This window comes from Andrena cerasifolii, chromosome 14 (genome assembly GCF_050908995.1).
Source record: "Andrena cerasifolii isolate SP2316 chromosome 14, iyAndCera1_principal, whole genome shotgun sequence".
Classification (NCBI taxonomy): domain Eukaryota; kingdom Metazoa; phylum Arthropoda; class Insecta; order Hymenoptera; family Andrenidae; genus Andrena; species Andrena cerasifolii.
Genome location: NC_135131.1, coordinates 5,065,045 through 5,088,522, shown reverse-complemented (window position 1 = coordinate 5,088,522; position 23,478 = coordinate 5,065,045). Strand labels below are relative to the sequence as shown.

The window sequence follows — 23,478 nt, the reverse complement described above, 5'->3', positions numbered from 1 at the left end:
GTGGAGGGAAGTTCGAAGGGAAATATTTTCCTCGACTTTCCACGACACTTCTCGAGTCGTTCAGCTGCCTTTTCTAATTTCAGCTTTATTGCTCTTCGGCAAGTTATAGGGGCGTACCAGGTTTCGTCAATTTTAATTTTCTTTTTTCAACTTTGCGATATCCCATGGGAGGAATGGAATTTTTTAAACAGATTGCAATTATACCAGTCGAAAGCGACCGCTTACCGGGGGTAAATCAGTGTTCGCTGGTTGTTGCGCGATTTTCTTTCGCCGAGTTATTCAACTTCGAAGCAAAAATGGTCGTTTTAACTTTAAGGGTACCCTCCGGTCAAAAGGCTTGAAAGATACGTGATTTTCGTGAATTAAACAAAATGAAACTGAACAATATACAGTGAAAAAGCTTTTTGGATATTATTACCACATATTTGCAGAGCAAACAAAAAAATTAGCATTTGAATTTTATCAATTTTTGCATTAGATATGCAGCATTCATTGCACCACTGTAGAAATTAGAACTCTTGACGGACGCCATCAGAACTCGTGACAGGATCGTCTGAAATATAGAAACTAAAAATATTCAGCAAAAATATATGTGAATGGTTATCGATTTATTCGTTTTCATTGCAAGCAAACAATTAAAAAACCCGACTGCTTAAAAAAACATTTAAAAAATTAATTTTTAATTAAATTAATAAAAAAATTAATTTTTAATTTAATTTTTTTAATGTTTTTTTAAGCAGTCGGGTTTTTTAATTTTTTAAATTTTTATTTAATTTTTTTTAATGTTTTTTTATTTTTTTATATCCTATAACATTCGGAACGCCAATACAATTCTAAAGACACCTCATTTGTCCAAATCAGTATATCCGTACAGACTCTAGAGCGTAACATGGACATACATACATAGCCTGATAAACACAATACCCTCCTTTGCGTGCCGCAGTCGGGTAATAAATAAATAAATAAATAAATAAATAAATAAATACACTTAATACACATCCTTCAGTGCCAACATACCCTGTGATCCAAAGATAATTTCCATTCTCTTTTCAACAACAGCAGCATATATTTCCGCGACATCGAGTGGCGCTTCATCTTACCCTGTATTGCTACTCGTTTCAAGCGCATTTCCATTCATTCCCTTGTAAAGTTAATTTAAGAGCCCGCCCGGCTGGCTGAGTGGTAAACGAAGAAGCTTGAAGATTCTTCCGAGTGACTGCGCTTAAACGTCCCTGCAGGTGGAACGGCGGCGCATCCTGCTGGAGCCTTCTATTTCCCTTGTCCTTATTATTTTTTTCACCCCCTCCCCCTGGCGGGTTAGAAATGTAAATACCCCGCGAGCGGAGGTACGAATTTCCATGGAACCCGTATCTGGCCCGACGACGCCTTTAAACTTGACGCCGCGTGGATAACGGGGAAGTTGGGTAATGACAAGGAAAGTACGCGAAACGGAAATAGTCGCCACTAAAGCGGAGGCAATTGTACTCGGTGCTCGAATAACGCGGCGTACATCATGAATCCTAAATGCGGTCCATTCTTCTCCAGAGACGCCACGGGCCTCCCGGTATAATGTGGCGCGCGTTTAATGCGCCGCGCCCGTGTCGCCAAATCCTTGTAACTTTTACTTGCTTTCTTTACTCTTCGATCGTTCCTCCCCCCTCCCCCCGGGTTTTATCGGCCCACCGTGTCGCGAGGTCGCTGGTCTTAAGTGGGTTGGTTCAGGGAGGAATCTTTTTGGGGGAATTCTAGTACCAATTTATAATGTTTTCAGTCGAAAGAAACGCAATTACAATATTTTAAATTCACGCTGTTTGAAGAGTCCTTTTAGCGAACACTGTAAGTGCCAAGAATCAAAATTTTCAGGAGAGAGAAGAAACTTCCCTGACTTTAATTTTTTACGAAATTTGCTTCGGTTCGATTGTTAAATATACTTAAGTATAGAATAACCCAAATACGTCACAAAAATTTCTATTTCTCGCATTAATATCGTCCATATTCGTGAAAAAGGAATTAGCTTTTTAGAATAATTGCTCCTTGCCAACTATTAATTTATATAAAGAATAACGTTGCTTAAGAAGAATATAATCCAGTGGAAAAAATCTAGGAGCCATTAACACTAGACGGCGCACTTTCCATTCGCGTGGATGGTGGCTCTTATGTGATCGAAAATGGTAATTAATGATGATGATATTACGTCATTTCAAAAGCCTTCTTGTGTTTTATAAGACGCAGTTGTCAGATTCTGTGTGTTCATTTTCTGCTTAAGCCGTTCCAACAGTTGCCTCTTCTTTCGAGCATGAGTTCAGTAATGTAGCTAGTGGTGGGGAGAGGACTTTGAGCGGCCACTTGATTTTGTTCGGATCACAGTAGCTATGAACAGTGGAATATATAGCCGCCGAGTTTATGTCCCGCTGGAGGCGCTATAAAATTGCCAATCAACTGTAATTACCGATTCATTAGCCAAAGGACTGCAAACGATCGCTGCGCGGCCAATAATCACCAGAAAACGAATTTCAGAAACCGACACCCTCGTCACAGCACGAAAATTGATAGGTTTCTCATAATGACGGACACAACAAAATGTTATTAAATAATTTCTACTTCCAATATTTCACCACTCTTATTTATGATTTCGTTTCTTCTTTTTACATTAATTTTTTCCTGCTCTGTTTTCTTTTTTGGCGTAACAAAGACGTTTTATTATAAATAACAAGTATTTACTTTATTTTTCAGCGTCTGCATTTAGAAATCCTTTTGGAATAAATCTTTGAAAGATCCAAGGGCTCGGCTTTTGTTCATGAATTTTTTGGCACTTAACGTGCATTTACACGCGGGAAAGCTTTTTTCTTAATGTTTCGCGATGAATTCTGTGGGCCAAACAAAATTCGGCTGGCATTGCTGCGTAACATTTTCAGCCCGACATTACGGGACGCAAATATTCAATCCCAGGAATGCGTTAGAACTTTTATCGTCGTCATTTCTCAATTTCCCCGGCAAAACTTTTCGACGCTGAAATCCGCGGAACTGCTGTTTTTGTTCGCCCGCCGAACCCGCCCTTCCCCGCCGATTTTAACGCGACTTTTTTGTTCCTCGATTATGTAGTTTCGATCGTGGAACGGCATTTGAAATTTTCATGAGACGCGCAAGAAATTCGAAATGTGACCGATGCTTTTTTTAAATAGGTTCTTCTCCGCCGGAGCGTTTGGAAAGATAAAAAAAAATGGACGATCGAAATTGTATTACGCTTGGCCGCTGCGTTCCGTCGAAGGTCCGCGGACGTTCGTTTGCGACCAGTGAGATATTTAAATCCATTTCCATCGTAATCGGTCGGATAACGACTGAGATATTTAATCGAGTTTCCTTTGAGCTCTGACGGTTAACGAATAATTATTGGGCAACGAAAATCTCGTACTAGCGACTTTTCTCGATAATTCGAGGTAATTAGCGCGACCAGGGGGATGTATTAAATTGCGATGAATGCAATTAATTATGAATTTTGGGGTGTCTCGAATCGTTGAATGTACAAAATACTGGGATATGTAGAATAGGAAATGGAAAAATATCGAGTGCTTTTTTGAGATTATTGTGCAATCGAAAAGTGGTCGTTAGTTTCAGAGTCCAGTTTTCCATGCTATTTTCTCACCATTTATGCACGCAGGCTCGAAATATCGATCAATCTTCCATATACCGAGGTCTAAAGTTCGGTAAAGGATGTTACGAAGTTCCCTCTGCGCTATTGTAAGGCGTAACGTTCTGTGCGCATGTTCAAAACACTTTGCACTTCACAAAAACGATCATTTAGAAAAATGTTCAATATTTTAAGAGTTGAACATGAAAGTGTGGATCGTTGCCAAATATTCACGACGTCACATTGTTTGCTACGAATAAACCTTCAGCGTTCAACTGCTTGCGAAATCTATCGAAATTCAAGGACCCTCGACTTTTTTCTGCACAAGTATACCTACTTAAAAAAATTACCCCGATTGTTACAGACTACATATTTCCTCAGAAATATTTCGCCTCCGTGAAGCTCGTCGGAAAGCAGATATTCCCTAAGAATACGATGGTAAAATAAATTATGTTCAAACATGTTAGCGAAATATTCCAAACGTCTTTTTAATATCAATATTAAAAAGATGTTTGGAATATTCATATCAATATTAAAAAGATGTTTGGAATATTAATATCAATATTAAAAAGATGTTTGGAATATTAATATCAATATTAAAAAGATGTTTGGAATATTAATATCAATATTAAAAAGATGTTTGGAATATTAATATCAATATTAAAAAGATGTTTGGAATATTAATATCAATATTAAAAAGATGTTTGGAATATTAATATCAATATTAAAAAGATGTTTGGAATATTAATATCAATATTAAAAAGATGTTTGGAATATTTCGCTTTTAGAAGATTTATAACTAAATTAAAACCGAAGTGCAATTTTAACCTAAACATTACACCCTCGCAAAAACTACATATTACTAATTAACCATTAACTCACAAACTCATATCTCCCAATCTAGGGAAAAAATATTTTTAAACTGCACGTATTAAGGAATATATTTATAACAAAACGAAGTACTGAACAAATATCTCTCTAACGCTACGGATAATCGTTACCTAAATCTTTATCAATATCATGAGAACTGTTCCATCCACAGTTACATATGCACCGGTGATTATAAAAGTGGTGTAAGTAAAAAATCTAAAATAAAAAAGTTGAATTCGCCACTTACTTTATGTTACATCCTCTTACATTACAAAATAAGTAGTAAATTCAATTTTTCTGAAATTTTGACTCACACCACTTTCATAATTCCCCAGCGTTTATGCAGTTTGAAAAAGTGACAACCAACCCGATTCCCAAAAACTTGGTCCCAGGTACTTCTAGCCGCAAAGTAGAAAGGGAATGTATTCCTACAATCAAGGATCACACACCGAACCGCGCGCCACCCGAAAGTTCATCTCGTTTCGAAAAAATCTGTGCCCCTCCGATAACAGAATCCAGCGACTGTGCTTAAGTGTGGACGTTAACAAGTGTCCTCGAGCCACGGTCGATTCGAAACGGTTAGATAAATTCGCTTTGTAGACGGCGAATAAATAAATGAGAGACGGCGCGAGCGGCAAGGTGGGCTCGCTGCGCTCCGTCCAAGCAAACAAGGAATTACAGGCAAGTAGGATCGAGAGCAGGCAAGGGAAGCCTTTTAAAACCAGTCGAAATCGCTGTGCTCTCTTTTTATCGGAGACACGGGAATTCAGAGGCATGCAACACCAACAGAGGCTCTTTTTTTCTTCTACCCTCATTTCTACCCCGTCGCCTTTGTAAAAGCGCGGAGAACACGCCCCTTATTCCCGTAGCTCATTTACCCTTCGCCATTCGAAGACGAAATCTCTCTCTCGAGCGTTCAACCCCGCCGCCATGAAGATTGGGAATCGCCGCGCTGTGTTTCAATCCGCGATCCTTTCTTTCGCCTTGATCGCGACGTAACTTCCCCTGTAACGCGGTGAATGTAAATCGTGCTGTGTACTCTGCTGCGCGCTCTCCTTTTGCCGCTGCGCCGGGAACAAGTGGCTGCGCCTTGGATCGAAATAATGCACTTTGAGGTTCAAATAAATCAGCTTCTCTTAACGCGCGTGCACTCTCGCACTTCTAGTACCAATCTCTACTTAAAGGAACTGTTGGCTTACTCACACTTTGTCGTATAAAATAGAATTTTAATCGGGCGATCATTACAGTGGAGTTTCGATAAAATCAATTTCGTATAACCCTAATTCTAATTTTTGTGGAATATCTCGAGAACTATTAGAGATAGGGGAATAGTGCCAAAGGACGAATTTTGTGTCTTTGACTGCGAAATATGACTGACTCACCAGATTTTCAAAAATCCACAAAAATAATTTTCAACCCTAATTTTGAACGCTGTGTTCACCCTTCAAATATGAAAACGGGGGAAAATAAAAAAACACGTGTTTCTTATTTTTCGGTCCTCTATAACATATCCAAAAATCAAAATGATCGGAGGCGGACACCGAAAATACTCTCCTTGTTAGAAATGTTTATCTGTGTTCATATTCGTATTTAAATAAGTAAAATAGATGTGTTACAATCTGCCCCGGTCTCCCCTACATATGAGACGAGTAACAGATTTTTTTTCAGTTGTACACCAAGTTTATTTGCAATCAATTTTCGATTTACAGGAGATTATAAGGAAATGTGATGTCAGTAGGCTTTTGAGAATACGCAGTGAGTTACTTTATATTTTTCGGAGAGAGTAATAGGAAAAGTAAATAACTGGAGTAAACGCGAGGCTGCAGTAGCAATACCGTTGATAAGCCTAATGTACCTGAAACTAACAACTAAGCTAAGCCTAATTCAAATAAAAAGAACTAAAGTCACCTGGACACAGTTAAAGCGAACACGATTCAGAATAATAATCCTAGCCGTTACGTAACTAACAATAAATCGAAAAGTAAACAGAATTAAAGTCAGACAGGAATTGAAGGAGAATTGATCTCGGTGGAGTCTGAAAGTTCGGTAATATCTCGAGGTACTTTACGAGCATTTAGCTGCTATAATCACAGGCGAGAACTGGCAGTGGAAGTTCGCCGCTCAAATCGAGTATCACGCGGAATGAAAGAGCCGCGAACGCGAAAATGGCGAAATCAACGCCCCGTCGAGATTCTCTTTTCCCTGCTGGCTAAATCGCGCGTGTCCGTGCAACTTGGAATTTATAACGCGTGAAATCGCCGCGTCTCGTTACCACTACCCGGAGAACCGCGCCTTGCAACACCCGCGCTGACAAATCGGTTGCTTTTTAGCAACACGGCGTGCACAGCATGTCCGTTTCGCTCGGATACTGTGGCGAATATTTTACAAACAACTGACGATGCCAAACAATGTTTCCGACGAAAGCCATTCGTTTCGAAAAGCGCGGTCGCTCGATGCAAATAGATTTTTCCACAGACGAAGGAGCGGGGGAAATTTTCAAGCTCAAATCAACCGCGAAATCCGCAACTTTACCTACAAAGGGATTATTTGTAGGTACACGATATTCCCTTTTGAAGCGAAGCACTTTCGCAAGAATCTCTCTGATAATAATTTTTATATAAAACGGATACGCTGCATATCGTTCTCGATGGAATTCCAGGGATGAATGAATCCCCGCGGGATTCCTCCGATATTTACCGTGCAGTATCGCATGAGCCCTTCCCCTCAACCCATTTATTTCTTTCTTCTTTGCTGCTGGGGGTTGGCTCCTCGGTACCCAGGGAGAAATCGAAACGAATGCAATCGAACAAGCGTGCCGATCGACCGTGGTCCTCCGCTTGCGCGTCGCGAATTGGCTTCCCTGGCATCGGCGGCGCCTTGATTGCGGATTTTCAAAGTCAGACTAGCTTATTGATACGTATATTGATGAACGAACTGAGCTTCGAGGCAAGAAGATCATTCGGGCTGTCATGCGGGTCTTGTTACGGGGGATCCAGGGAAGTTTAAGTAGAAATCTCGACGCTTTGGCAGACTCAACCATTATTCCCTAAAATCTCAGTTTGAGGGGACCCTCCTGTCAAACCCCTTAAAAAATAGATGATCTTTATGAATTTTTTACAAGAAGAGGGTATAATGTATCCTAACAAATATTTTTGCCATTTATTGGTGCACTCGTTAGGGTGCAAAAAAATTTTTGTTTTATGTTTCCAGTTTTGATGCATTTTATAGGTGGCGCTTAGTGCAGGCGCTGCCGAAAAGAGATGCCAAAACGGTGACCACGAAATTTGCTCGCAGGATCTTGAAAAATAAAAAATTCAAATAATTTCTTAAAATTTATTTCAATGGGGCCAAAACTACGCTGTTGGTGCACATTTGAACGAACTAGTGCAAAAACAGCGAGTAATTTTCCCCACAAATATGCAAATAAAAAATCCGTGTTTCGAAAAATTATGTAATTGTGGAGTGCAATAGCGAGTCCAATTACGAAACAGACGCATCAAGGTTTTTTTCAATCGGTTCATTAGTTCTCCTGAAATCGTGATGGACGTATCAAAATATCGTTTTTCCAGAAAAATGCGTTCAACGAGTTATGTGACTGTAGAATCTGTACCATTACGAATTTTGGTGTGAAACTTTCGCAGGGTATTCGCGGGATATTATACTACAAAAATATGTACGTAAAAAAAATCGATTTTCTGAAAAATTTTAACCGCTGGATCCCCTTAAAATAATGATTAAAAGAAAGTTTAAAGTGTGAAAATGGTAATAGAAATAAGATAGTTCCTTAAAAACAATTATACTTTAAAAGCTTGTTTTTAAAAAAGAATGTTTTACTATAAATTACTTTATGCTTCTTACAAGGGAACATCCCGAACCCAAAAATTCAAAAAATTCTGAAACTTTGTGAATATGTAAAGAATTTTCTCCTGATTACAATGAAATTTTTATTTGCTGCCTAAATTCACTCTAAGGGGGTGTAATTGACCCCTGAAAAATCCGGTTATTTTCCGATTGTCTGTTATAACTCGTGAGCTGTAAAATAATTTATTTACCAAATAATAGATCTAATTAAAAGAAGTAACTTTTGTCTCGAAACTTTTTTTCTATCTCCTACATTTAATCAGGAGGAAATCCCCAACTTATTTCCAAAGTTTCATAATTTTCTGAATTTTCGATTTCGGGATCTTCCCTTGTTATTGAAAATATTGCATTGTCATCAGACCTACGAAATATGAGTTTCAATCTTCCTTTAACCTTCCCCTTCGACATTATAGCTCGTAAAATCCTGAAATCTGTTCTGCGCTAAGGGGAACACGTATCCTCGACGACTAATTGCAAGATCGCGGCTCCCAACGTCGCCTTTACACTCCCCCATAAAGTTCGCACTTTCGCCTTCTTTTAACTCCAGCTGTAACACGCGAGCACTGAATTACTATCCGTGACAGAGACAATTGTCGCCAGATGCCAAGGCAGTTGCCGAGGCCACGAGGCCAGGATCCCGTTTAATTACGTTGTAACGGTGTAATTGCACGCGCACGCGTCATCCTGCGATTTTAATCCACAAAGCAGACTCGCCCAGCGAGCTAATACCCAGCTCCACGGCGACTTGCCTTTGATATCTCGGTTTATTTCACGCCTATGCACACGTACACCCGCCTGGGGGGAGGGGCAGGAGGGGAGGAGAGGGTACAGCAAAATTTACGCGTAAGTTATGCGGGAGTGTTGCCCCGCTTCGGGTGGAAAATAAAACTCCGCGAGAAACAAGGGTCCGCGGTGAAGCTGCACCCTGAAGGCACTGTTCGAATTTCACTCGAAATATCAAGTACCAGCGAAATATTCGTTTCCTAAATGGGGAAGGGGAGCAGGGTGGGAGATTTCCTAGTCGCCGAAGTTCGGTGGAATTATTATTTTAACCATTAGCAATAGAAACGGTTTCACTCTGCAAACTAAACACTCGAAAATGTATTCCGAGGCTGCCGCGCGTGCAGCGCGGATGATAAACACGGCGCCTCTATTCTAGAGCCAGTGTATTTCCGCGAGCTGCTTTTTCCTCTGTAATCCTCGAAGTGTTATCTCGGACTTGACGCGATAACACCGAAGGAGACGACGTCTCGTCTAATTATATTAGACTTTCGTGACCTGCGACGGCTGCGATCGATTCCCCGCCCCCTGCTCTTAACCCTGTGCTTGCCGCTTTGTTGACGCAAGTGCCGAAAATACACCGCGAAAGACATTCCGATTCTCGGTCTATGCCGTCGTTCGGTGAAATTCGAAGCTTCGGGAGGCGCGCGGTGATTGTCGATCGCGAGAACGCGTAACTGGGGGTGCTTCCCAGGGTAAAGTAGCTGAATGTGAGACTCTTTTGTTAGAGACATCGTAACTCTTGACTGAGAACACTTTTATTAAAATTCGATGCACGTTTTAAAGGTAGGATATGCATTCTTCAGTAACCTACTGCAAAGTACTATAACAAAGATTCGGTTTCTTCGTAATAAAATATAAACGGAAGTTATTCAAATAGGCAGATTAAAAAATGGGTTCCTAAGATGAGACCCAGTTTCCCGAAATCAGCGATTCTCGACCTTATTCTGCGATCTTTAAACGTTCGTAGCTCGGAGCAACGTTAACCGATTTTGATGAAATTTTAGGCACGCATACAACTCACTGCAATCTACAAACGGTTTTTTTTTAATTTTCATTACAAGCTCACGAAAAAAAGTTTAAAAATCGACCTTTACTATTCTTTTCGCTATTCCAACCAAATACATTTTTTTCCAAAACGACGAAACGCGTCAGTTAGCAAACTAATCCTGCCAGCTTCTCAAAAAAACTCAAGTTGTTTGGACCAATTCTAAGAAAGTTATGCGATTTTAAAAAGTGTCCGAATATTAATGCGAGTCACTGTACGCTTGCCCAAGACGCTTAATTGATTACAATGCCACTGTGCGAACAAAACAACAAATTGCACGGTTAGTTAGTAAAGAAATAGCACCGCTATGACGTTCAGGAGTTCTGTGGCGGAGATAAGCTGGGCTCTCGTATTAGGAGAGCTCGCCATATTCGGCTACTTTACCCTAATTCGTGTAACGAGCGTGGCGCGGGCAAGGCGATTTAATTAATGTAGAAACGCCGAAATTTCGTGCTGCCGGTTTCGAATGATAACACGAGGCCTCTTGATTAGCGAGCCGTGTTCTATTTGATTTAGTTGCCCGATCGCGATCGCCAATTTCCCTTTGAATGTCCGCTGATTCGCGGGACGATGAAACGCGCCAATCAATCGCGGAAAGTTGGAATAGAAGGCCGCTGCTTCGCGGCGATGCTTGAGCTTTAATAATCCTGATTAGAGGACCGGGGCAGCTCGTGATGTATGTTCGCGCTGATAAGAAATGACGCTGCCGCGCCGAGTCTCTCCCAGTCGACGACGAGCGGGAGCCTCTCGTAACCGAAAAGCGAATCGCGTTTCACTGGGACAGTCGAGGGGACACGCGGCTTTTGGAGCAGATTGCGGTTGCATTTTGATTCTGGTAGCGTTCAGATATTCTCAAAGTCTATGCGTATTTTTGTTCGGGAGAAGAATGTACAACGAAAGAACGTTTATTATTATTAATGTGATTTTTTTTTATTTTTCAATGACTGCTTGACATCCGTGTATGTTAATGTTTTCTATTAATAAGTAAATGGATCAGTGAAATTTAGAAACGAAGCAGCAAATGAAACAAATGAGCGCGTTAATATTCTTAGTGGCCTGTGTGACATTTATGGGTTTGTTGAATTCATACATTATTGGAATCAAGTTAACGAAATTCGGTTCGCTGAATTAATGTTGATACTGAACCGATGGCTCGAAGAAGAAAACAAACGCAATAAGCAAAGACTTTTGAAGCGACCTGATATTTTTCATGAAAGATACTGCGATTTTACTCTCCGTAATTTTAGTATTTACTTATTTGAGGGATCGTGTGCCTTGACTTACAATTATGTATCTTTCCAGGAATAAGTATTCCTAAGAATTCTTTAAAGAACACTTTGAGGTAACATACTACATCTGCGTTTTATATTGCAGATAATTGAGAACAGTTTCATATTCAACTATTACAATATAGGACTCGCAACCCTTTATTTAACAATAAAATGTATGTAAAATGAAGCCGAAATGCGCGGTAAATTAAAGTGTACAATAATTTATACACAGTCTTCAAAGTCTACTGTGTCGTAGCAATTTCGGTTATAGAGCTGTAAAAACAGAGAGCCCACCAGCGTGCGTCACCTGCACTAAAATTAACTTGCAAAATATTTTTACATCTTGTGCAAAACATCGGTGAGAAAGAAGACTACCACATTCAAGGCTATTTTCAAGAACTAGTTAGAAATAAAAATTCCTCAGAGAACATCCAGTTAACATTTCTAAAATAAACCCCAAATAAATGGAGATACACTTTACTTCTCTCTTCCTTTGGGTTATCACCCAAAATTATCATGTGACTGACTGTGCTTTTTTTTTATTAAACTACCCACAGCTGGTGCTAAAAATATATTCGATTCATGGGCGATTAGCTTGCAACACACATGCCACATTTATCAAGTCCACGGTATGAAGAAGGTTTACGTAACTCTGGAGAGTACTTACGTAAGCGATCCTGGCGGAGGGACGAATCCGCTAAGTCAGTACACCGCTGGCAGGGCGCGGGTCCTGGGAATGGATAAATATACAGATAAGTTTACAATTGGAGATCGGTTTGTAGAGTAGGTCGCGTGGAATGTTGCGCGGTATCTTCTCGAAAACCGCCAGGGGTGACGGCGAACTCCGGCGAAGTTCAGGAGTTTATTTGCGCGATGATGAGACCGAGCGGTGCGCGCGGGGATGCAGTTCGGTTCATTCGCAATTATTCCGTCGTTACGTTTGAAGGAGCACGCTGTGCCCCTAGTCGCAGAGAAACTTGCTTGTTCTCGATGGCGAATTAACGGCGTGCGCGACGCAGCAACGCCCGGGCCAAAAGTGGGCCGCAGAGTTAATGTCAACCTGTTCGGAATCCATATTTCGTGTTCGATGGTAATTGCACACCTGTCGGGCCGTACCGCAAACACGATTGTCCAGACCACGCGCCGGAACACACCGTTAAATATGGCAATAACATTCTGATCGAATTTTAGAGTCGCGATAGCGGCGGCGATAACAGTAACGCGATTATTGCGCAAGAAACGCGAGGGAAGAGCAACTGTACCGTATTATTACACCTGAATGTGCAAAAGGCAAAGTGCAATTAAATTGCAATTGCTGGGAAATAATTTATTAGCAATTACTTCTTTTCGGTTAAATATTCACAGTGACAAGTGAAACGAACGGGGATGGTACGGTTTGTTGGTACTCGTTTAAATGAAAACATCTCATTACTCTTAATTACATTTGCCTACTCCATACTTTTTACCTGCACACTTGCTGTATTTTGAAAGATATTGACGATGCTGGTGGTAGTTTCTTTTTTTAGCAGTAGAATTGAACTTTAAATATTCTCAGATTTTTTTCAAATGTGTGTGACACCTGAATCCTCAATTTTAGGTGGCTTTAGTTGGACTTTCTGTGGGCATTCGGTGCTTGGGAACGGCCTATGCCACAGTGCTTCGCATAGGTACGTGGGTGTTCGGGACAAAACTCATAAATTCTGAACTAATCAGTTTTCCACCTAAGTACCCTAATATTTTTTTAAAGAGAACATAAAGGTGCATCGTTTGCCGCATAAAAAATAGTTCCATTAAAAAAATTGAGTTGATCTTGATTTTTTATTGAAGAAAAAGTTTTTTTTATCAATATTCAATTTTGTCAACTTTTGTTCGAAACATTTTTCAAGTTATTTTTATCACGTGTATCGCTTTTGAATGTTATTTTAAAACTGAAAACGGCATCCGAGATGGAAAAGTCATGGTAGATATCATATAAACAATTGAAAAAACAGGTGCAAAAGAAAACCACTTTTAAAAAATTTCTTGGTTTGTCTTACAATCCTTGATCCACACGATTCTTTTTAAAAAAAATTATTTCTCAAATGTTTGCAGGTAGTAGCAGAAAGGGGCGTTATTTTCATAAAGCCTAAAGTTAGGCGAACCAAATATAAAAGAAGCTCGCATATACATATTACATAAACTTGATTCCTGAACATCTAAACGTAAATATTAAATGATAAATATCGCCCCGGAAAATATTTGATTTTTCAATTTCTGTGCTCATATCAACGCACCGTGGTGCAATAGTTTGGGTATTTGTAGAGTTCAGAAAAGAGTAACATCGGGGAGTCGATATTGGGGGAGTTGGTAACGCGTCTGGCCAGTACGCCGAGGGCCTTGGGTTCGAATCCCATCGCTGGAGGTTCGTTTTTTCTCCCACATGTCCTTTACTTATGGAGCACCCAGGTTGTATCACGAAGCGGAGACAGGTTGCCCTGCGATTACGAGCGTGCAGTGCAAAGAAATTGTGAATTAGATAGTGTCTCTATTGCCGTGGAAGAGTGCAAGAGAGGAAGTTTCTTTCACGGGAGATGTATTCCTCTCTCAAAGGGAGCCGGATATGAAAGTTTCCCTCGGCTGCGTGTCACCAAACAAAGATGAAACCCTGCTGTGTTGTCGGCGATCGTGCGAGATATAATGAAGCATTCGCTGCTTGACAAAGGTATTCGACGTTATCGATCGACTGTGAAATACGAAATGGAGACTGCTTCGTGGCTCCGTATATCTCGCCTTGTGTCCCGCCACTCTTGAAAGAATTATAGAGAAACGTCGATTCCACTATGCGCCGATATCGTGCCAAACAATCAGAAATATAAGGTGTATAAATATGATGAATCAATCCTGCTTCATGGAGGCACGGTATTTCTGGTAATATCCCCTAAAAGCTCCCTTCGAGGGAGGGAAATCAGGAAAGAGAGGGTGGAGATGTTAAGAGATTAAAGGTAAACATTTCGAGTAAAGGGGTGGTTGATGGAGGTGGTGAATTGTGGGCACTTAACGTGGAGGAAGGATTCTGTCGTGTGTAGATAATTAAGCTTTCATACCTGGTGCTCTTTTAACATTGGTTTGCTGGAGGGAAGTACGACTGGAGTATTTAATTTGATTTGCAAACTGAGGACCAAATAAGGGGAAGTGAGACACTAACACACAAAATAGAGAACAAATAACAGAAACAAGGAGATTTCTGTAGCATATTGTATTAAACACTTCTGTTTCCTAAAATCCAGAGTATAAAAGCTTCGTCAGTTTAGAATTTCATAAAATATTTGTTCGAAAAATTTACGTACGGTACCACGTACAAAACAACATATCACTTCACCCCACTTTCCCTTACCGAGCATCAACTTCCGAAGCACCTCCTCCTAGATATAAAATACCACCAGTACCCCCGAATAAACATGCACCTTGAACACCCCAATTACTCAGCCCCAGCATCCGCAGCTTCCCAACTCCGTAATTTCTTAATCCGAAGTTACGCCGCAAGCTATTCTTATCAATAAAACTCGCGCCTCCCATTGTTCGCGCAACAGTCACGAACCCCCCGAAAGCCTCTGCGAGCGCGACACGCGAGCTCCGCGTCGAAAAACCCGCAACTTCTCGAGCCAGCTGGGCACGGAATTAGAGGAACAAAAGCGAAATGAAACTTTCCACCCTCCATGCAAATATCCAGGCGGATCCAGTAAAGAACGGGAAACGAGGAAGGAATATCCAAGTACCTTGGTTCCTCCCCCCTTCCCCAAGTGGCTATCCAAGGAAACAAGCGTGATTCGTAACGAACGACAGCGCTCCAAAAGAATTGTTAATCAGCGAGGCAAAAGCAGAAATGGGGGCGCGAAACGGCGGGGGTTGGGTAATTAGGTGCGCGACACCTGCGAACGTGCGTCGAGGAAGAAAGAGTGCCCGGACGGGTGCAGGATGGTTTAATTAAATTCCTTCACCCCTTTCGCACGGGCGTAGAAGCGCCGGCTGCATCCGAAAGAATCTCTGGCGATGATCGAAGACACGTGTCAGAGGTGGATGAAGCACAGCCGCGTCAGGGCACATACACGCGCTCAGCCCTTGTTCGGCTTTGCTGTCGCCCGGACCCGGGTTTCGAGCTTCAAAGTCCCCGCCGCAGTTCGACCTCCCTGGCTAAACGACCTGACTCCCCTCGGCATAGGACCGTTTGCTCTTTGTACCGTATCATCCACAGGTGCTACCAAAATAATACCCCCCGAGGTGCTCGTTTCATTCCTCGGAAGCTACTCCTGACTTTATCCCCGTCGATTCCCGGAAACGTTGGATCCGCACGGCGACGCGTCACCTCCTTAACTACCAATTAGTTTAAACCGCTCGATTTGCTGGGTCTGGGGTTAGTATGACTCGGCAGGTGCCGAGGACTAGCGAATGTACTCTGCCAGGATCGATTTGAGTGCGATGGGACGTTTGGGATGGATGATGATTGGGGGCGGAGAACGGCAGAATCTTTATCTAAATAAAAATTTTAAATAACGCATAAAAGGTAAACAAATTATTCGTTATTCGAGGCTCCGGTGATTCAAGTTACTTTTTAGCGAATAAATTTTTTTATCGTTTATTCGTTGTTTGAAATATTTATTTTGATAAAGATCCCGCCCGTCTCTGTTTGGGGGAGGATGTTTGGTAATGGACTTCTTATTCTGGTAAATTTTTGTGGTATTTCTAACAACGGGGTTAATTAGGCGCTCCGTTCCCGTCGTGCTATCCTGTATAATTCAGCTAAAATCGCGGATCGCTTTTTCTCGCCCTTCCCAGGGATAATAGAGGACAATGGGTAGGGGGGACAATGAAAACAGCTGTGTCACCGCGGCTTTCTTGCGGGTATCGAATACTGACAAAGGCTAATGAGGCTGTGGTGCTCCATCGCGCGGTTTGCGCGTCTCCTCTGCCTCTATTGTTATGTCATTGTTATGTAATTAAGAGTACAAAGCCTACTAAGCGTGTCCCTTAATTAATATCCGGAAATCCCATCGACCGAGATCGCGAGATGCTGATGTCGGGGTAATAAACCAGTCAACATTCGTCATTGCTGCTTGATGCGGGAGGGGTCTCATCTGTTTCCCAATAATAATTAATGAATATAAACGGCATGTAATGGTAAAAGTATCGAGTAAGCGGGAAATGAGAAGTAGCAACAAAACCTTTCGAGCTTACACCCAATTTTCTGCGCGCTATAAAAAAATTAAAAGAATCAGGGATGATTTTTCAATTTTTAGCTTATAATTTTCAAATTAGCTACTTTGCAGAACTGCATTACGCAATTCTTTGATCCTTTTTAGAGGCACTAATCCCATTTCCATTCAGCTAATTTAAAATGTATAAGAAATTTATATTTATTTAATTTTATAAGGACCCTAAAACGCAATGCGTAACAAAAGTACTTTACTCGACTGTGCACTCATTGTCAGTTATGTTCAGCCTGTGGCGCATTCAGGATTTAATCTTGGGGGAGCCGAGTTGAAGGGATACAAATACTTTTAATGCAAATTCGAGAAAATTCATTAGGTGACTAGAAAAATTTATTTAACGAATAAAATCCAATTTTCCTTTCTTTTTGGAAAGCCCCTTCTCTGGGGAGTACCAGGTTGTTCAGCGCTATAATTTCCATAATTAATCGAATTTCCTCGCGAAACTTTGTTGTAAATTATCACGGAGGATGAAACTTTCAGGATTAATGATAATAAAAAATCCATTTTTAGACATTTCAATAGCCCTGCACCTACCCCCTGAATAAAATATTTCCTGAACTTGTTTTCCAGCAATTCATTATTCTCATAAGCTCGTGGACCGATCGGTCTGGACAACTTCGTTCATTATCTTTGTATATTCGTTTGGCAACGGTGACCTAAAAACACGAAAGTTTCGAGGGTTCTTCTTCCGCGATGTCGCCGAAGGAAGCTGAGAATCGTCACGGCGATGTTTGCTCCCCGTGCTCCAGTTTCGGCTGTTACTTATTGGGACGTGACACAGCACCAGGAAGCTCGTGAGATTTTATACGCCGCGAAGGATGTTTATGTGCATGCACGGGACAATGTGACCCACTTTCCCAACAGTCTTTTAACACAATCGAGGAGCACACCCGAAACGCCATGATCTCCCGCGGATAAAAAGGGCGCGGAGCTGGACGGTGCTTTGCTGGACGAGTTACGTGGCGGTGCAACCTTGTTATTCACCCGCTCGAACGGAGAACTAAATTGCATTATGCGACGGGTTAGGTCGTTACATCGCAGACTGCGGTGAAATTTGTTACACCGCGTAAACAATGTCTGTTATCAACGCGAGAGATCTCTCAGATATTCAGGGAGTAATACACTTTTTTTCTGCAGACCAGCGTAACTGTGATAAAGAAGAAACATATGAAAGAGAAACTTGGATATAATCTTAGAAGAGATGGTCCGAAAGTGTGTTGCCTCATGGACTTAAATGGGCTTGAGTTATGGCAAGAGGGCTTGCGAAAAGAAGGAAGCTTGCATTGGGAAAAGGAAATAATCTTCATTTCTCTTTTCAAGAATTTAGATAAATAATAAATAAATTATTTGTATTTAATACATGTTTTGTATCTTGATACTATTTTTTGTATTTTAAGGCCGAAAGGCAAAACATATTTACTATTACATTTTTTGTATCAATGTATTTTTTAAGGATTTTTTATCAAGTTATTTATGAATGATTTATTTTTAATATTTATAAGTGATAGATCCCCTTAGCAATTATTAGTGACAAGGAAAGATCGGCAATTGGAAAATTCAAAAAAATCTGAAACAAGTGATGCTAATACCATAACTATTTTTTAATTTAACAAAAAAACTGTCCTAAGGGTGGAAACACTCCACAAAGTAGTACTGAGTTTTCAGATTATCGCGAATACCTATCTCCGAAATTGTAAAAGATATCAAAAGGAAGTAAAATTTAAAGTTCTACGGTTTTTTGTGTTCTATAAAGCGACGATAAACAATTTGCGAAAAAAAAAAATTTTTTCAAGATTTATCACCACCACATTTTTTCGAGAATTCTTTATCATCATATTGTAGGATATCAAAGGCCGTACAACTTTGAATTGAACTTTTTTTCGATATCTTTTACGGTTTCGCAGATATTCGCAATAATATGAAAGCTCATAATTTCTTTGCGGGGATGTTTCCACCCTTAAGACCGTTTTATTGCCGAAACAAAAAAAGTTACTAGCATCACTTTAACTACATTTCCGCAAAGTTTCAGTTTTTTTTAATTTTCGAGTTGCCAAACTTCCCTTTCGAGAAATCTACGAAAATCTAGAATAATGATGCGAAAATGTCGTTTCCATCCATTTCAATTTCGCCTGGCCCCAACTGCGAGCATACTGCGCGCAGAAATAATCAGCAGCACCGGCACCGATAACTTTAATTTATCAGGCGATCGCTCATTGTCCGAGCTCATTAATCACCCGTGTAATTAGTGTATTTCCCGTGGCGTGCAGTAAATAAACATCGATAATTGGCCGTTCGCTCGAAACACGGAGCAACGCTCTGTAACAATGCGACCAATCCGTATTTTTTCCCTGCGAAGCCCGACGCCAACCGTTTTCGACAGCCGCGCCGCCCCCGCGGTTCGAAAAATTCGATCGCTCGACATTTCTCGCTCCAACCGGAACCCTTGGAGCGAAGGAATTTCCGGCGGACTCGGGGGCAATATTTAAAGTAAATTCGAAGCGACGTATTAACAGGCGATTAACGGGGGGAAATAATATTCACGCAGCGTTGCGAAGAACGTTAGCTCGGAACGATGATTTTACGACGTGCGCGTGGGCTAGAGCAAATTCGCTTTTACTCTTTGAGGCAAAAGATAGTCAAAGGTATCCTCTGCTATTTTGCAATCGATGCATTTAATCGCCAAGAATTTTTGTTTTTGGGATTGCCCCATAATAAAATTAATCAAATTATTAAATCAAATTATTATTAAATTATCATTTAATTATTAAGTTATTATTTTTAAATTATTTGTCCCAAGTATTTTGGATCGTCTGATAATTTTCGAAGTTAGCAAAAAGAAGAAGGAAATTAATTCTGTTATAGTGGCAGATTAAATCTTTGCGAGAAAGAAGACTGACCGGAATACTTGCGCCGCGCTGTAGAATGGCACGGTTCACCTGTGATCGCAAATTCCAGAGTATGATGAACGGGGCCCCGACCCGTAACTAGAACTTTATTAAATGCATTATCAATTCGCTGCGCGCGTTATTACGTTCGTCAGTGTTAATCGCGTGTACACAACCGCGGGACAGCAGAGGCGTTTGTCGATCAGAACTGACAGAATTCGCGAGCGGAATCCGCGAGATTGACGGGGGAGCGTGGGCAATCTGTAGGATATGATGGAGCGATGCCCGTCGATGATCTTTGCTAACATGCTAAAATAAATTTTCAAATTTAAATCGCTCGCATTATTTCACGCAGCAAAGCCGGATTCGCGCGGCCGTTGCTTGCGATTTGCGTGGGGTGTTTTAAAGGATTTAATGAATATGCTTGAAAATCGCTGGCTGGGCATTTCGTGCGTTAGTCAAGGATGGGTGTTTGACGCTCGACGGTTGGAATCGCGGGAAATATCGACGAGCACCGAAATCTCGATTTTTATGCGCCGATCGGACAGGGAAACGCTGGAAAATACGAGATAGGAATGGAAATATCGGCGTCATTAGCATAAAGGTATAGTCGGGGCGGAGCGAATGCAAAGAGAATGGACGACAAAATTTTCTTTCCCACCACCCCGTCTTCGGCTCCTTCTCTTGGCCGACTTCCTGACAGTAGTAATAGATGGTCTGTGTCAGACACGGAATTCAATTCTCCACTGTAACTAACGGCACGTTTCTGCGAAGGCTACCGCAGAGTATCTACTAAAATTTAATACATCTTTATTCGAGTGAGATTCGCGGACTTCGAACGGTCCCTTCACTTCTCTTGCCGAACCACTTTATTCGGAATAGCATAACGCAGCTTCTACAATTCAGATTCTCGTCAAAGAAGAATATCGTGAAAGATACTCGTGACAGTATATTTACTAGTACTTATACCTCAGAAAATTTTAATTGGTAACAAGACGAAATCACCCCTCTAAATGTCAATCTTCCCTAAATTTTAGATACTCTCGCCACGAAAGAATTTCAAAGAATTTCTCGCTTCCTGCACTCAGAATAAAATCAATTGGCCTCTCAACACCACCTAATTTTAATCGGGATATCGGTCACTATATGCTTTCCGAATATTAATACCAAACAAGGTGGAAGTGAAGACAAGGTAAATATTCGAGTGACGCAATAAATATTTCCCGTGGGTACTGTACTTGCACCTAAAATGAACTCGACTCGATCTCACGGTATCCCAAGGACCAAGCCCCGAGGAACAAACATTCCATACCTCGTTTAGTTCTACGGATATTAGCCGGCGCAGCGCTTATAATTCCGTGCCCCACGGTAGAACATTCGAATAACAGAGGCTGGAATAATGACGGCTTCATCCGCTAGGTAGTTCCGAGACGGAACTCTCGAAAACAAGCGAAACAGCGGTATAAACTGCTCCCGCGGAGAGGGAGCGTGAAATAGGGGAGTCGATGCAGGCTGGATACGACGGGACGAATGTCCGCTACATTAATTCTTCTCTTTTTTTTTCTGTTTACAGGCGCGGAAGAATTGGGTAGAGGCATAAGCACCACTCTGCCGTCCGCGCCAACCGAACTCCCACAATTCCCGAAGCTTTGCGAGCTACGCCGGAAGTTCCCTGTTCTGTACCGCGTGGAATTCCAGGTGAGGACAATAAATCCCTCTGTGCACGCTTTCCCAGCCGACCACCGCCTGCTACCCGCCAAATCGACGTTTTTCAAGCTTGTTTCTCGCTTTCGGTAACCTCGATGGCTCGCGGGTTACACTGTGGTAACCGAGGCACCCAAGCACGGAAGATTACTGCTCGAACCCCTTCCGAGGCGACTTTGGCCTAGCCTAGGTAGTTAGAAATAAGAGGGTTGGTGGTAGGGCTGTTACAAATATTTGAATATTCTATGTATTCGAAGGAATATTCGAATACCAGTAGAATTAAAATTTGAGATTCGAATAATTCGAATATTCAAATGTTATTCGAATAATTAGGAGTATCCGAATATTCCGAATTATTTGTATATTCAGAATTATTCGAATACCTACTCAGAATTATTCGAATATTTCGAATTATTCGAATACTCCGAATTATTCGAATACTCCAAATTATTCGAATACTCAGGCTTCTCCAAATACTCAGAATTAATCGAATATTCCGAATTATTCTAATATTCACAAAATACTCCGTACCATTCGAATTATTCGAATACTCAAAATTATTCGAATACTCAGACTTTTCCAAATACTCAGAATTAATCGAATATTCCGAATTATTCTAATACTCACAAACTACTCCGTACCATTCGAATATTCGAATACTCGGATGAATTATTCGTAAGCGAAAGTATTCGAATTATCCAAACAGTTCGACTATTCGAATATCTACAGCTCCACGTGGTAGTGTAAATCGAAGGGAGAGGGAATTTATAACGTAGCCATCGACCTACTTCCCGCGTAATTCGCAAAAGGGACTGCACCAAATGGCACTCAATTCGATTTCCTACCTCCATTTTGGACCCGAGGAATCCATCTTGATTGCATTCTATTATGTTATCTAATTCAGCTAACTAGACTTACCATCTTCATCAAGCATAGATTTCGCGAAGGGATGCTCAAGGGATTAGGCGATACTGTCTGTTATAGACCAGCGTAGGTTTAGCTTTAGAAACTAGGTAATTGTATCAGGTTGCATTAAACAGGATATAGAGCCAGAGGATATCAAAGAAGCCTTGGTACCGCGTTCAGTTACCGCGGATTGTAAAATGCGCAGGTCTGGTAGGCGAAAAGGCGAGCATCCAGTGAGCCGGGCGTTACACGCGACGCTCGAATTAAATTATAATGCAGGAGACGGCCGTTCCCACTTACTTAGCCTCTGAACACGTCGTGTATACGTACCTTCAGACCCTCTGAAGCGCCTTAAGAGAGGCAGACAGCCAAGACACGACCGAGAGACATCCAGGAGACAAAGCTATCTCCCGAGAATAGTCGGCGGAATCGAGTAGCTCGGTTCAATATCGGTTTCTCATTAGGCTGCCATTTTGGTGCACGAATTCTGGGGCAGACACTTGAAACGCAGGGGGTGCATGCCATCCGCTGCTGGCAGCGAAGCGGTGTGCGGCTGGATCTCGTCGCGAAAGATGCTCGTGTCATAAAACTACCGATCAGTGATTCCACGCGCGTGGCTAATACTCGCCTATAATTCCCCATCGGATTCGTCACAAAGCTCTTGACTATACACCCCGGCTCGGAGTGGAGGACAAACAGCTGCCGGACTTGTTTCGACGACTAAAAAAAGAATCAACATCCCCCGATCGAATGGCTGTCGACGCGTCATTCAAGTTGCTCGAACAATGCGCCGGAGAGCACAAAAGGACAATAAACGGTGTACCAATTATCGGTTAGAGGCCAATCAGCAGGGAGGCCGTTGAGAAAGTATCAGTGTGCACGCGATACCTTCAATAAAATAAGCTGCAACGCGCAGGGCGTAGCAGAAGTAACAGTCATAGCTTCCGCGGACGAGCCAGCGCGGCTGGGTTAATGGGAATCTGTCGAAGAAATTTGCTGCAGAATTTAGCAATGCAGCTTCTTCTACTTGCGTGGGCTCTGCTAGGAAAGCAGCTGATAGATTGAAAAGTGGGAGAAACGCGATGCCCGGCGGAGGCAAGTCTCAACGATCCAGTCAGCATTACTTCGACCCTTTAAGTTAAAAGAGTTCAGACAATTTTAAAGTGAATTCAGTGTGACAACTTAAATATGAGTTATTGCTAATTTGCTACGTGAAAGAGAAGTGAATTGTTTTTTAAATTTGCCTTAAGGGGTCTGGGTTAGCTCTCAAAATTAGGCG

The 23,478-nt window shown here is 41.5% G+C and overlaps 1 protein-coding gene across 1 annotated transcript in view; it reads left to right on the top strand.

Annotated features, from left to right (window-relative positions):
- The window catches only part of Ptp36e (protein tyrosine phosphatase 36E), an 86,159-nt gene that overhangs the window by 51,294 nt on the left and 11,387 nt on the right, over nt 1-23,478 (top strand). Inside the window, exon 3 of the mRNA XM_076827338.1 lies at nt 21,163-21,287. Coding sequence (XP_076683453.1) covers nt 21,163-21,287 — 125 coding nt within the window. The remainder of the gene's footprint in view (nt 1-21,162; nt 21,288-23,478) is intronic.